We start from the raw sequence: 16,144 nt of genomic DNA on the forward strand, positions 1-16,144 counted from the left end.
GGCCAGGCCCACCTGAGATTATTTCCTCATTATTATTTTTAGACACAGAGTCATAATATTATCACAAGACTGACAAAAACATGAGGTTATTTAGTCCAGTTTCACTTCTGAGCTTGAATTCTTTCTTGAGTTCTTGCCAAGTGGAGCTCTGTCCTCTGCTTAAACACCTCTAGTGATGGATGGGTCACTTGTTAGTTCCATTGCTTGGTGCTAATATTTGAGTCCACAGTATTTTCGTCCTTTCAAGTTGATCCGTGTTCCCCATGGAACATCTTTGTATGACTTGCTTGCTGTCCTCTCAGGTTTATGTGACACTCACAAGATCATGAGTGTTTTTTGTTGGTCCACAGGCGTAAAAATTTTCTCATTAATAATTCAGCAAGCATATTGTTTGGTGGTTTACTAGTTGTGTATTTCTGAGTCGTGATGGGGCTCTTTTCCAGCAGCTCATGTCATATTTGCTTGCTTTTGGTTTTAAATGCCTCTCGTGTATTAGAGCAGGCATGAGAGCTGTATTATATAAGCATGGAATTGTAACTCATTACAAAAAAAAGGCACACTCTTTAGTTGGCTTAGCAAATCTTTTTTTTTTTTAATTTTTTTTTTTTGTGTTTGGTGAAAGTTTATATAGCAAATTAGGTTCCCATTTGACAATTTCTACACAAATTGTTTAGTGATATTAATTACATTTTTTGTAGTGTGTCAACATTTTATTTATTTCTGTTCTGGTTGGTCTGTTTCCATCCCTGCCCCCTTATCTTCTCATCTTTACTTTAGAGTAATTGTTGATCTTTTGGTCTCATAGAGATGGTTTTTTAATGCAGCTCTATACTCATGGGTAATATCCTTTATTTTGTGTGCCAACCTGTTATTTCTCTAAAAAGTGACCTCGGGATAGTTTTGGTTCAAGGTTTAAAGAGTATCTCAGGGCGTAGTCTTGGGGCATCTCAACTGGTCCAGTAAGTTAGGACTTTCTAAGAATATGAATTCTGTCCACATTTTTTTCCCATTCTGTCAGCGTGGTTGATCTGTTCTTAATGAAAACTATATTCCAAAGCAAACTTTACCTTGTTTTGGAAAATACTGGCTCCTTTTTTTTTTTTTTAGTTTTTATTGTGCTTTAAGTAAAAGTTTACAAATCAAGTCAGTCTCTCATACAAAAATTTATATACACATTGGTATATACTCCTAATTGCTCTCCCCCTTATGAGACCCCACACTCCTTCCCTGTCCATTTGGCCGGCGTCTGACCCCCTCTGCCCTCTCATCTCCCCTCCAGACAGGAGATGCCGGCATAGTCTCATGTGTCTACTTGATCCAAGAAGCTCATTCTTCACCAGTATCATTTTCTATCCCATTGTCCAGTCCAATCCCTGTCTGAAGAGTTGGCTTTGGGATGGTTCCTGTCTTGGGCTAACAGAAGGTCTGGGGACCATGACGTCCGGGGTCCTTCATATTGGCTCTTTTTATTTCTTTGTATTATGTCTTAGAACGCAGACGTGAATCTCTGGATTCCTTTTCTGACTCTCTTTTTTCTCGACAGGTGGGTTGGCATTCTGGCTTTGTATCTCATGCACAGAGAGAAGCTCGACTGTGCTGGTGGAGCCCTGCTCAGCAGTTACTTGATTGTTCTCATTGTTCTCCTGGCGGTTATTATATGTGCTGTGTCCGCCATTGTGTATGTCAGCATGAAAGGTAAAAAGAAGCTTTTTCTATTTTACACCTATTCTTCATTTTAACAGCTTAATTTAGATATAATTTGCATACTATACAATCGACCCACTTAAAGTGTATAATCCAGTGGTTTTTAGTGTAGTCACAGAGTTGTGGAACCATTGCAACAGTCAATTTTAGAACATTTTCAGCACCCCAAAGAGAAATTCCATACCCATTAGCAGTCACTCTCCATTTCCCCCTAATTTTCCCAGCTCTAGGCAACTACTAATCTAATTTCTCTCTGCCTATTCTGGACATCATATAAATGAAATCATATGCTATGGGGGCTTTTAGTCTGGCTTCTTAAACTTGGCATAATGTTTTCAAGGTTCATCCAGGTCGTAGCATGTATTAGTTCTTCATTCCTTGTTTTGGCTGAATAGTAATTCCTTTCTATGGATAGACCACAATTTGTTTATGCATTCATCAGTTGATGGACATTTGGCTTGTTTCCAGTTTTTGTTATTATGAATATTACTGCTACAAGCATTTACATACAAGCTTTTAGGTGGACAGGTTTTCATTTCTCTTGGCTATATACCTAGGAGTAGAATTTCTGGGTCATAGGGTACTTTTATGTTTAATATTTTGAGAAACTGCCAGACTGCTTTCAGAGCAGTTACACCATTTTATATTCCCACCAGTAGTGTATAAGGGTTGTAGTTTCTCCATTTCCTTGCAAACACTTGTTTTCTGGCTTTTTGATTATAACCATTCTCTTGGGTGTGAGTTGGTTATTTCATTGTGGTTTTGGTTTCCAGTTCCCTGATGGTTAATCATAGGGAGCACCTTTTCATGTGTTTATTGGCCATTTGTGTATCTTCTTTGGAGGAATGTCTATTCAGATCCTTAACCAATTTTAAATTGGGTTATTTGCTTTATTGTTACTGAGTTGTAAGGGTTACAACCAGGGCTTTGAATCATTTCTTCCCAGTTCATTCATGGCTGAGGAAGCGACACAGGAACAGATTCAAATTTTTAAAATTTGGGTAAATCAGAACAAGAGAAATTACAGGTTGAAGCACTGCTAGAAACATAATCTCCCTCTTAGAAAACAAGGGCAGCACATGTGTTGCATAGCAACCAAATCTTTTGCCCATTGGATTTTGCTCAGAGTCGGAAACAGCGGTGGCTCACTCAAAGGTGGCTGCTTACAGTGCCATTTTGAATGTGTGTCGCTCTCCTCAGTCCTGCCAATAATCCAATCTCATGCATCAGGCCCCTGAAAGGTCTCACTCTGCCTCTTCTGAGTCTCTTATTCCAGGGCTTTGACCAGTAATTTTTCCTGTTCTAGTTAGGTTCTGGATCACCTAAAGTTTAAAAATTTGGATCTGTTCTGGTTTTGCTTGGCCATGACTGAAGTGGTTCAAACCTGTTCGAAGCCCTGGTTACAGCTATTGCTAATGATAATTTTTTTGTGTGTGTTACGATTTTCTGCATATAATCACTTATCTGAGAAAGTCTCTGAAGATACTGGAAATCTTCCCTGCTTGATCGCTGTGGTTCATAGGAGGAACTGTGCACTCTGGTGACTGATGAAGAAATGCGTTAGTAAATAGGTCTTCATCGAAGGCAGGGCCAGATGGCATGCCACAGGGCCCTGCCCTCAGGCCTCTCAGCACCACTCAAGTGTTGCATTTTAATTTTAGTGTTTTATCACTGCCTGAATGGGAGTGTAGGAGGCATGCCTATCAGATTATAGATGATGATGGTGATAAAACTGGGAGGAGGTGGCAGATAGATAGGGTAATGGAATCAAGATTTGACCCTCTGGAATGATGGGCTGAAATTTATAAGGTGATGGTTCGTAAGGAGAAATGTCGAGGGGTGAGATGTCTGTGACAAAGTGTTTTCATGAGAAAAAGAGCTTCAGGTTTTGGGGTGACCAAGAGGCGTGAATGTGCCCGCTTACTCTAGTAATATATAGGAAATAGGGCTCTTCTGTGGTTTAGTATCGATTCTAAACATGAATGCCATATTTTTACACAAATAACGCACATTTTCTATGTTTGCCAACCGGTTCCTCCCCCAGCAAGGTATTTTCACAAGTGTACTATGCTAATTTTTTTTTTTTAAACAGCAACATGTAAAAAAAAATGGCACAGCGGCATTTATGAAAATACCTCACGGCGGGGGGGCAAACAAACATAGAAGATGCGTTATTTGCATAAAAATACGGGTCTGGGTTAAAGAAGACCCAGTCAGTCCCCTAAGCCTGGATTATAGTTGGTGCCGGATGCTCAAGAGGGAGAAAGCTGATGTGCACGTGGAGCCCTGGCACGCTGGAGCTTTTCAGAGAAAGCAGGATTTCTAAAAGGTAAAGAACTTAGTATGGTGTCATTTCAGATCAAGCATTACCTAGTTTATTTGTACTTTTTGTTTACCTTACCTCCTGGTTAGACCACTGTAATGACAGATTCAGACTGGAAGAAGTAAGTGTAAACTTCTTTTTCCCTTAAATATTTGTTTTTTTTCAGATATTTTTGGTGGTTTCAGGTATAGTCAGAGCCCGTGGTGGGTGCCCATGTTCACTTAGCTCCTCCTAGATAGTTGCATAGCACCTGCACTGCCATACACTCATTGCACAGAGCTCAGAAAACATTTGCAGATCACAGGGGTGTTGTGGGTTGCCTCCCCAGCCACCACCTCCAAATAGAACTTGGTTTTGTTCAGGAGTCCTCTCCACCCCTCATATACCAAGTATGTGTCAGAGAAGTCCTGTGCCAGCTCCTGGAGTGATTCCAATGTTTAGAAGTGGACGTGGGCCGACTGGGGCCAGTGAAATTCGGAGACAGTTTTTTGGGGGGTTCTGGGAAAGTCCTTGCTCCTCTAAGAAGGATCCAGAAGCAGCATGTTGTTGACCCTCTGGATGATGCTGTGCATGGATGAGTTGCAGGAGTGCTGCTGTATCTCCACTCAGAGCCCAAGCTCAGTGTAGGGCGGGCAGAGCTGCAAGAATGTCAGGGAGGTGGAGCCGGGGCCACTGGGCAGGGCAGCCTCATGCCTAGGCTGCCTCTGGACTTCCTGTTCTTCCAGCCAGTACATGTACTTACTGTTTCTAAATCAGTTTGAGTTGGATTTTCTATTAGTCATGGCTAGAGATATCCCAACTAAACTGAAAGTAATATAACAAAATTGGCTTAATTGCCCATTTGTTCCAAATAATTAATAGCAAACGCCTTTTTAAAAACATTTTGTGAATACTATAAAGAAAGTTAAAAAAAAAAAGGCAAATGGGAAAAATGAGACAAAAACCCAATCACCCTAATATGTAAAGGCTTCTACAAATATATATAGGAGCCCTTACTACATAAGGGCTTCTACACATAAACAGGAGTCCTTGGGTGGTGCAAAGGTAAAGCATTAGAGAAAGACCTGGCGATCTGCCCCCATAAAGATTACAGCCAAGAAAACCTACGGGGCAGTTCTGCTCTGTCACCTTGGGTCGCCGTAAATAGAAAATCAACTCGAGAGCACCTAACAACAAGAAATAGCCAAAAGGTTGGCTGTTTTTACCCACCCAGAGGCACCTTGGAAGACAGGCCTGGCAATTTGCTTCTGAACGGTCACAGCCTTGAAAATACTATGAAGCAGTTCTCTGTACACACGGGGTCACCATGAACCAGAATTGACTCAATGGCTACTAACAACAACAAACAAGAAAAAAACCAATAGTCAATAGAAAAATGGGCAAAGAACATGAACAGACAATTCAGAGAAACTGCAAATGACTACAAATGACAGACGTGCGTGTGCACACATGCATACTAGCTTTTTCTATATATTTGCACATGTACAAAGAAGTACTTATAGTAGATATTCATTGTAGTGTTGTTTGTGAGAACAAAAGATTGGAGACACTTAAGTGGCTGTTGGAGCCCTGGTGGCTCAGTTATTTATCATTCGGCTGCTAACCAAAAGGTAGGCAGTTTGGATCCACCAGCCGCTCCTTGTAAACCCTATGGCGCAGTTCAACTCTGTCCTGTAGGGTCGCTAAGAGTCGCAGGTGACTCGATGGCAACAGGTTTGGTTTCAAGTGCGTGTCAGTAGGCTGCAGGCTAGGTGTGATGGTCTACTGTGGGTGTGTTACAAAGGAGCAGATGCTCAGTGAACCCGTAAGGAATGATTTCCAGTGTGCTGAGGTGGGGGACATTGTATATAGTTTGCTACATTTTTCTTAAGGCTGTAGGTGTTTTGTTATGCACAGACTATCCCTGGGAGGAGACACAGATGACTAGGTTACTTCTAGTTTACCAGTTTTCTTCCTGTTCCGTAACAGGAACGAGTTGGGGTCGGGGGAGGCTTAATATTTCCTTTGTACCTACTTCAACTGTTTGAACATTGTACCATTTACACGTTATCTCCCCAAAATCAGTGATTTTGTTTGTTTCTTGGTTTATCAATTGTTAAGTTTAAGTGTATTTTTAAGTAACTCTTGGCACAATTTGCAGATCTTCCACGATTCATGGATAGTTTACCTTGCCCCTTCTGTTTCATAAGTCATCTGGATAATTCATCTGCTGTCTTCGCTACAAGGCAGCGTTTATGTAGCTTTTCGCTGGCATACGTCTCCAGAAGAAACAGCATGGCTGTCAGACCCTTTATCCCAAAGTCTGATGTTTGTGTAGTTACCTGCCCTCCTTTGCTTGGTCAGAAATACAGAAAAATCTATCGATGCTGCTGCAGTAGCTTCTGTTTTTTATTTGAGAACTTCCCAGAGGACGTCCCGTTGTTCCTGCCTTGTGGGAGGTTTAATTGGGGGAGGTCTGCCCTGGTGATGTCAGTCTTTGATTTACGTTAAGAGCACCCTTGTCATCCAGGGGCTGCTGTTCTGCCTCTGTTGTGTTTGGGCCCGATGGTAGGCCATCACTTTGCATCTCACCTGCGTTTGTGTCTCAAGAGCTCATTGCTCCTCTGCTGCTACTGAGGGTTCCTGCAGCAACTCCAGGGGTTGAACAGAAAGATCTTTTTCGTTGCCTGGCCTTAACTGGAGGATGATCGGGTTACTTAAGGGAGGCTGTGTTGAGGACATTCCACTCAGGAATGTAGCTGTGTGTGCTCCTTAATTACAGGGCCATTGGCATGATGACACCTACTGCCACAGCTAGTCCATACTGCGGCACACACACAGACACACACAGACACACACACACATCTACTGCCACAGCTAGTCCACACTGCAACACAAACACAGACACACACACACTGATTTTCTTTATCATCTTGTTTCTTTTCTGGAACCATAATCAGAATACTTCCCTTGCTCCCTTCTTTATGTATTTACTTCACTAGCCCATTATAAGGGAGCCTGGTGGTGCAGTGGTCGAGTGCTCAGCTGCTAACGCATAGGTCAGTGGTTCGAACTCACCAGCCTCTCCACAGGAGAAAGATGTGGCAGTCTGCTTCCATAAAGATTACAGCCTTGGTCCTTAAAAAGCTAGAAATAGGACCACCATACGATCCTTGGAATATATCCTAGAGAAATAAGAGCCTTTACACGAACAGATATATGCACACCCAGGTTTATTGCAGCACTGTTTACAATAGCAAAAAGATGGAAGCAACCAAGGTGCCCATCAGTGGATAAATGGATACATAAGTTGTGGTATATTCACACAATGGAATACTACGCATCAATAAAGAACAGTGAGGAATCTGTGAAACATTTCATAACATGGAGGAATCTGGAAGGCATTATGCTGAGTGAAATCAGTCAGTTGCAAAAGGACAAATACTGTATAAGACCACTATTACAAGAACTCAGGAAATACTTGAAACAGAAGAAAATATTCTTTGATGGTTACGAGAAGAGGGAGGGAGGGAGGGTGGGAGAGGAGTATTCACTAATTAGATAGTAGATAAGAACTACTTTAGGTGACGGGAAAGATAACACACAATACAGGCGAGGTCGACACAACTGGACTAAACCAAAAGCAAAGAATAACCTGAATGCTTCGAAGGCCAGTGTAGCAGGGGCAGGGGTTAGGGACCATGATTTCAGGGGACATCTAAGTCAATTGGCATAATAAAATCTATTAAAACACTCTGCATCCCACCTTGAAGAGAGGTGTCTGGGGTCTTAAATGCTAGCAAGTGGCCATCTAAGATGCATTAGTTGGTCTCAACCTACCTGGATCAAAGGAGAATGAAGAACACCAAGGACACAAGGTAATTATGAGCCCAAGAGACAGAAAGGGCCACATAAACCAGAGACTATATCAGCCTGAGACCAGAAGAGCTAGATGGTACCCGGCTACAACTGATGACTGCCCTGAGAGGGAACACAATAGACAACGCCTGAGGGAACAGGAGAGCAGTGAAGTTCTCGTAAAAAGATCAGACTTAATGGTCTGAAACTAGAAGGACCCCGGTGGTCATGGCCCCCAAATCTTCTGTTGGCCCAGGACAGGAACCATTCCCAAAGCCTACTCTTCAGACAGGGATTGGACTGGACAATGGGTTGGAGAGGGATGCTGGTGAGGAGTGAGCTTCTTGGATCAGGTGGACACTTGAGACTATGTTGGCATCTCTTGCCTGGCGGGGAGATCAGAGGGTGGAGGGGGTTAGAAGTTGGCGAAATGGACACGAAAAGAGAGAGTGGAGGGAAGGAGCGGGTTGTCTCATTAGGGGGAGAGCAGTTGGTAGCGTGTAGCAAGGTGTATGTAAGTTTTTGTGTGAGAGACTGACTTGATTTGTAAACTTTCACTTAAAGCACAATAAAAATTAAAAAAAAAAAAAGAGCACAGCCTTGGAAACCCTCGGAGGCAGTTTCACTCTGTCCTGTAGGGTCGCTATGAGTCGGAATTGACTCGGTGGCAACAGAGTGCCTTATTGATAGTTATCCTGACTGTTGGAGTTTCGAGCCCAGATGCTACTGACAGCATTGCAGCATTTCCGTATTAGGAGTCCCCGCCCTTCAGGAAGCTGTGTGTATGCCCGTGTTGCCTCCTGTTTCTGCTGGGCTGACTGGCTTTTGTTACATAATCCCCAAAACCAAACCAAACCCCATGCTGGATCTCCGTATCTGCACGTTTCATAGCCACAGATTCAACCAACCACAGATCAAAAATATTTGAAAAAAATTTTTACATATATATATATATATTTGGGAAAAAATGATTTGGAGAAAAAATACAGACTTTTTTTCGTCATCATTATTCCCTAAATAATACAGTACTGTATAACAGCTATTTGCATAGTGTTTACATTCTGTTAGATATTGTAAGTCATCTAGAGATGATTGAAAGTATATGGGAGGATGCGTGTAGGTTATATGTAAATACTGCACCATTTTATATCAGGAACTCGAGCATCTGCAGATGCTGGTACCGCAGGGGTCCTGGGAGCAGTCCTGCGATACCAGTCCACGGATACTGAGGGACGACTGTATTAGTTTTCCTCCAGCTACCGTAACAAAGTACCACAAACTGTGTGGCTTAAAGCAACAGAAATTGATTGTCTCCCGGTTCTGGAGGCTGGGAGTCTGAATTCAGTGTGTTGGCAGAGCCGCGCGCTCTCTGAAGGCTCTAGGGGGAGATCCTTCCCTGTCTCTCCTGGCTTCTGGTAGCCCAGGCCTTCCTAGACTTGTGGCTGCATCACTCCAGCCTCTGCCTCTGTCTCCATGTGGCTGTCTGCCCTCTGCATCTGCCTGTATCTCTTCTCTTTTTATGACGACACCACCAGTCCTACTGGATTAGAGTCCACCCTTCTCCGGTATGACCTCCTGTTAGCTAATTACATCTGGAGAGACTCTGTTATTTCCAAATGAGGTCACATTCACAAGTACCAGGGGTTAGGGCGTCAGCGTATCTTTTTGGGAACACAATTCAAGCACAATTAACATGTGCCTCTAAGTAATTCTAAAAGAAGCTCATTTTTGGCATTTAAAAGGCATTTTCTTACTAAATCGTTCTTTAGACCTTGGATTTTTTTTTCCAGTCACTACTTTTGTTTTAATCATGTGATGTTTTTATGGTAAAAAAAAAAAGGTTACTTAGTGTTTATTGGAAAACCCTCGTGGCGTAGTGGTTAAGTGCTATGGCTGCTAGCTAGCCAAAGGGTTGGCAGTTCAAATCTGCCAGGTGCTCCTTGGAAACTCTATGGGGCAGTTCTACTCTGTCCTATAGGGTCGCTATGAGTCGGAATCGACTCGACGGCACTGGGTTTGGTTTTGGTTTTAGTGTTTATCAAACTTTTTTCCAAGGGAAGAGAGTCAGTGTTTTTTATATCAAGAACTAAAGCATACGGTCCCCTGCCGATACTTGGATTTGTTTTACAAATACAGTAAACTGTCATGTCTAAGTGTTAGGCGTCTTCACATGGCCCCGTACATTGGAATTGTTTGCCTCTCAAAGATGAGACCCATCCGGCATTGGCAAGGCCAGGGCCATGCCATGTGGACCTGGGTTATGTCTTAGCAAGTAGCTGTCAAGCTCTTTGAGCCCCAGTTTCCTTGTTTGCAAAGTGGAAATAATAATTGTATCGCAGTCTTGTGAAGATTAAGGAATAATGTTTAAAAAGCGTTTGGGATGTGCCTAGAACAACAGAGGCCTTGAATAGATGGTGGAGCTTATTTTCCTAGCTGTTAGAACTTGGGAGACCATATATCTTGTTTTCCTGGGACTATACTGTTTTATGCCTGTTGTCCCAGAATAATTATTAATAATGTCTCCTTAGACTTTCGAAAGTATCCCAATTTGGACAGATTCTTTGGTTACCTTGTTAGAACCCAGAAGTGTGCCTTAATCCCTAGGAGGTCTAAAAAATGAACCTGAGGCACTTTGCCATGCTTCCCATCTTTCACTTTCTCACTGTTCATTGCCAGTTACAGATAGGAAAAGTCGAGGGTGAGTGTGCTTACCATACAAACGTGTGCTCTGATTTCTGAACTTTCATAGAAAGGAAATGTCTCACCTCTGAGGAGGCAAGTGCCCAGTCTGAATGTTTTCTGTATTTCAGGAACCATCTGTAACCCTGGACCACGAAAATCTATGTCTAAGCTGCTGTACATCCGTCTAGCGCTCTTTCTGCCAGAGGTAGTCTGGGCATCTCTGGGGGCTGCCTGGATAGCAGATGGAGTTAAGTGTGACAAGACTGTTGTGAATGGCATAATTGCAACTGTCGTTGTCAGGTGAGGCCTTCCATCTTCTCTTAGTTTCATCTTGCCACAAATGGATTTGAGATGTCGGTAAACAAACCTTCCTGAGTAGCTCAACACAACCCTGTGTAGCTTTCAAACACTTAGAAATTGGACATTTTGAGTCAATCAGGAGGGTTTTAGAGAGATGCTTCTTTAGACCTAAGGATCCATCTTCCCTTATGCACGTGTTGATGTGATTTTCCCCCTTTCTGCTTCTCACTCTTCTGCATGTCCTTCCTTCTCTCGTTAGAAGCGAGAAAACTGAAGACCAAAACAAGGGCGGAAACTAAGGGTTGGGTGGGAACAAATGCAGTGTCAGGAATTGTGAAGGAACCGTACTCCAGAATGATAAGGTTTTAGCATTTTCCAGGTTGGAACTCTTAGAGACAATCTAGTTACATCCCCTGTGTTATAATAAGGAGACTTGGCGCTGTTCCTGCCTTCCCAGGGTCCCATGGCCAGTCAGTTGCAGTCACTTCCTGGAGGTTCATCTCCTCAGTAGCACATGCATTCATGAGCCCTTGTTGTGTCCACATCGTGGGCAGTCAGTAAATAGTTAAACACATGGACAAAAGACCTATCGGAGTACCCTGTGATTTGGGAAGATTCTCTTGGTTTTACCAAGAAATAAGGGCCTGATGCATGCACTGTGTTAGGGAGCTATGGAGAACAAGACGCAGCTGCGCCAGTGTCCAGACAGCTCCTTTTTTCTTTTGTAGTTCTTTACTTTTAGGGCTCTGCTCTTGTGGGGCCTGGGTTAGTTGTGGGCTTATGAGGAACTTTCTAGAAGAAATGAGTTGCTTGCTGCAGCCAAGTTCTAGGACATCCACACTCTCCTCAGTAACTGGAGCCTCAGTTGTGTCCATGTAAAAACTGAAGCCAAAGGAGGGTGGCTGTGGCTCTGGCCCCTGCACGTCAAGCCCACTGTCACCAAGCCTTTTCCTCTCTCTGTTTTGCAGTTGGATTATCATCGCCTCCACTGTGGTTACCATTATCATTGTCTTTGACCCACTGGGGGGGAAAATGGCTCCATATTCCTCTGCTGGTCCCAGTCGCCTGGATAGTCATGACTCAAGCCAGTTATTTAATGGCCTCAAGACAGCAGCTACCAGCCTGTGGGAAACCAGAATCAAGTTCTTGTGCTGTTGCATTGGGGAAGACGACCATACTCGAGTTGCTTTTTCGAGTACGGCAGAGCTTTTCTCAACCTACTTTTCAGTAAGCTGAAGGGGTCTGGTTTGGTCCCTTTCTTGTTTAAGTCAATGCCTCTTCTGTTAAGATGAGCACGCTACCCTTTGAGCCAGTCCCCCTGTTCACATAAAACATCTGGTGAGCACTTGGTGTCTTGGAGCGTTGGGGCAGCGGGAGGTGTTCTGCCGGGCATGGGCACTCTGGGAGCAGCTGAGTGTTTTTAGACCTCACTTTCCTGGTCAGTTGCATCTTGAATTGACACCTGTTTATCACACTGTCAAGATTTTGAATTTGTTTTTAAGGAATGAAATAATGGAACCTGTACATTTTGGGAGCCAGTTGTCTTTTCCTGTGTCCTCTGTCCAGCTGGTTGGTGCTCAGCAGATCCTGGAGTGGGCAGTGTCACTATGCACCCAGGGTTGTAGCAGACCTTGGCCTCTTACGGCTTTATTTCTTGTTTGAAATGACAGAATATTCTGTTTCTGAAGGAAAGTTTGGATAGATTATTGCAATGCAGAAGAATAGCATTGTTCTAGAGCGATGGCACCAATGGTTTGGGAATACTTTTTCCTTTTACACCCGATGTGCGATTTGATCTTTTCTCATCTTGTTCTCTGATCAACTGCTCTTGGGTTCAGTGTGAAGACCAAGTAATGGCGGGTGGAGGAGCTCTCTGCCATCCTGCGCACCTGCCCGTGTCTTTGTCTCTATCTCTGGTATGGTCTGGCCTCGCACCGTTCAAGGCTGGCCCTGTAGCCCAATGCTAGGTCATAGCCACAGTCCTGTGCAGGGATCATAAATAACTTTAAGGGAGTGCTCCGACTTCTTCTTAAGATATTCAGGAGGAGGAGAAGGCTGGTACACTTTCCTTTCTAATGGGTTAGAGATGCGTGGGGTTGGCCGAGAGCTCCTGACTCCTCCGTATCTGCCCTGAAGTAAGAAAGGCAAGGGCAGGCTCAGGACAATTAACTCTGTTGCTTTACTTGTTCTGGGTTCTTTGGGAGGCTTGCTGTACCCTGTGAGTGGAAGTTCAGTGTCATAAATCTCTGCCACGGACTCTATTTCAACAAAATTTTCCAGAGTTTTGAGAAATGAGAATATAAATTTGCGCTAAAATTGGCCATTACTACAAAGATGGAGAATTTGTCCATTCATTTATTCCCTGACTTTACAAAACATATGAAGTAGGTTAAAATAGCTGAAGTCACTTGGAGTAAAATTTTAAGACAAACGAAATCCAAACCTGTTGCCATCGAGTGAGTTCCAACTCATAGCAATCCTATAGGACAGAGTAGAACTGCCCCATAAGGTTTCCAAGGAGCAACTGGTGGATTCCAACTGCCGACCTTTTGGTTAGCAGCCGAGCCCTTAACTACTGCACCATCAAGGCTCCATTTTAGATCAGCAACAATTTTACCTTCTCCAGTGGATTGGTGTGAGGGAGGGGTAGTAAAAAAAAAAAAAAAGATGCGGAACTCATGTTTGGAAGAAGTCCTGCAAGGAACAATATTTTTTAGAATGTCTTTATTCATATATACGTTTGTGCGTGTATGTGTGTCAGAGCTCTATAGAACTCTATAAAACTGAATTTTCAGGAACTCGTTGGCAGTTCCTTGGTTTTTTGATGAGCCCTTGTGGTTTCCCATCCAGGACACCGACCTGGTACCCAGCGACATCGCAGCGGGCCTCACCCTTCTCCATCAGCAACAGGACAATATCAGGAATGAGCAGGAGCCTGATGAGGTGATCAGCCATTCCCCAGAGCCCTCACAGGTAAGCCCATGTTTCTATTGGATTATAGAGTTTTTGGTATCTATACCTGTTTATAGATTTAGAGAAACATATGACTGACAAATAGCGATTTCAGTAGCCACGTGGGTTGGAATCTGATTTGTGGCTTCTCTTGGTTGTAGCTGGTCACCTGTCGGGTGAGGCATCTCCTCCTTGCTTGCGGTTCAGTTAGTGGAACCTGTTCCTACCCCATTCTCCACCTGGGGTTCACATAGTGGAACACATTCCTGCCCCGTTCACCACCCAGGGTGTTTTCACAGCATTCTGTTTTAGGAAATTGGCCATTGGATGCTACACGTCAGAAGAATCCCTCCTGCGGGCACCTGAGTCTCCCAGCATATGTCGGCTTTCTTCCCTGGGTCTGGGGAGCCGGAACAGTTCAGCTTTGTTGATGGTCGTTTTCATGCCACAGACTTTTAATGCTGTTGAAAGGGCGCATTGCACATAGACTGCATGTATTTTTCTGCCCCTTATTAAGACCCCCCAGTTCTTGGCATGGAAACCTGCTGGCATGTACATGGATCCAAGCAGGAAGTCATGAGCTTGTTTCACCAGGAGTCAGAAAGTCTCTTTAGTCTCTCCTGCTCTTAATCCCCACTGCGTTGCTGCATTCCCATAAAACGAGGAGGCCGTTTCAGTGTGTATTTAAGGCCCACTTTTCCCTGTGGAAGTCCTCTGAGAGGTCTAGTCCCTGAGAAGAGAGAGGGAAGCATCAGAAATTCAAGGTCAGGTTTAGGGTTTTAGTGTGTCCTTCCTCTCCATGATAGGATCCACTAAACACAAAGCTCTTTTCCTTCTCTTCCAGGATGCTGATCTGGACGCAGAGTTAGAAAACTGCCATCATTACATGCAGTTTGCAGCAGCTGCCTACGGTTGGCCCCTCTACATCTACAGGAACCCGTTCACAGGACTCTGCCGGATCGGGGGGGACTGGTAGGTGGGGACGGTCGGAGGTACCCGTCTGCCTTCTAGATGTGGCTCGCAAGGGTGACTGTGCCGTATCTTCTAAAAAATGTATATTTCTCTATTAAAAAAAAAAAAAAAACTTTCTATTTTGAAATATTTCAAAGACTTGCAAGAATAGTACAAGGGACTCCCACATATTCTTTCTCCAGAGTCACCAGTTATGACTTATTTTTGTCACTCGTGCCATATCACCCTGTGTATATACACTGTTTCCCCTGAACCATTTGAGATTTTGTTGCAGACGTTATCCCCCTTTATCTGTAACTTCTTTAGCATGTATTCCCTAAAGGCCAGGACATTCTCTTTCCTAACCAGAGTGCAATTATAAAATTCAGGAAAGTTACCATTGATCATTAGCTAATTTACAGCTTCTATTCAGATTCTTGTAATTGTCCCAGTAGTGTTCTTTATAGCAGCTTTTCCTTCCATCCAGGATTACACCCTGCATTTAACTGTCATGTCTTAGTCCTCCTCAGTTTGGAACAGTTCCTCAGCTGTCTTTCTCTTCCATGATACTGACATTTCGAAGAATACTGAAGAATACAGCCCAGATATTTGGTGCAGTGTCCCACAATTTGCACTTGTCTGATGGTTTTCTCATGATTAGATTCAAGTGAGGCATTTTTGGCAGGAATGCTACGTAAGGCATGTTGTGTCCTCCTTAGTAGCCACAGCAGGAGATACAGGATGGCAGTTTGTTCTGTTGCCGGTGATGTTAAAACTGATCACTGGGCTCGGGTGTCTGCCAGGTTTTTCCACATAAGACTTCTCTCTCTTCCCTTTGTAAATAAGTCATCTCTGGGGAGATACTTTGAGACCATTGTAGGATTCTGTTCCTCTTCAGACTTCTATCCAGTAGTTTTAGCATCTGTTGATGATTCTAGTCTGAATTAATGATTACCAGGGTGGTTGCAAAGTGGAGATTGTTCTAAATCCATCGTTTCCTCTACATTAGTTAGCATTCTACTGTAAAGAAGAGCTTTTTCTGTCCTACAGTTTATTCTCAGTGTGGATTCAAAGCTTCTTATTTCACTCAGTGGGTTATAATTCATTCCTGTTCATTTAAGGCCCCCCAGGGTGGCTGCTGTGTCCTTTTGGTATGTCCCATCATTTTTTAAGCACTTACTTATTTTTCAGCATAATGAGGTGCTACAGGCTTGTCTTGTACTTTCCCTGGAATAATTTCTCCAAGGCACACTCTTCTTTTAGTGTGGAGAACGGTCCTTAGAAACCAAAATCTGAGCGGTAGGTGGTGTGCCCATGCTTCTGGGCCTTTATAGTGGACAGGGTTGGAGAAAAGTAGCAATTTCTGTGGTTCAGCCCAGTATACATTTATTGTAA

General features: G+C 43.5%; 1 protein-coding gene across 1 annotated transcript in view; it reads left to right on the forward strand.

Moving 5' to 3' along the window:
- Positions 1 to 16,144, forward strand: part of DAGLB (diacylglycerol lipase beta) — a 30,461-nt gene that overhangs the window by 1,540 nt on the left and 12,777 nt on the right. Inside the window, exons 2-6 of the mRNA XM_049904328.1 lie at positions 1,544 to 1,695; positions 10,675 to 10,846; positions 11,815 to 12,073; positions 13,697 to 13,819; positions 14,643 to 14,770. Of these exons, the coding sequence (XP_049760285.1) occupies positions 1,544 to 1,695; positions 10,675 to 10,846; positions 11,815 to 12,073; positions 13,697 to 13,819; positions 14,643 to 14,770 (834 nt within the window). The remainder of the gene's footprint in view (positions 1 to 1,543; positions 1,696 to 10,674; positions 10,847 to 11,814; positions 12,074 to 13,696; positions 13,820 to 14,642; positions 14,771 to 16,144) is intronic.

This window comes from Elephas maximus, chromosome 12, assembly GCF_024166365.1.
Source record: "Elephas maximus indicus isolate mEleMax1 chromosome 12, mEleMax1 primary haplotype, whole genome shotgun sequence".
Classification (NCBI taxonomy): domain Eukaryota; kingdom Metazoa; phylum Chordata; class Mammalia; order Proboscidea; family Elephantidae; genus Elephas; species Elephas maximus.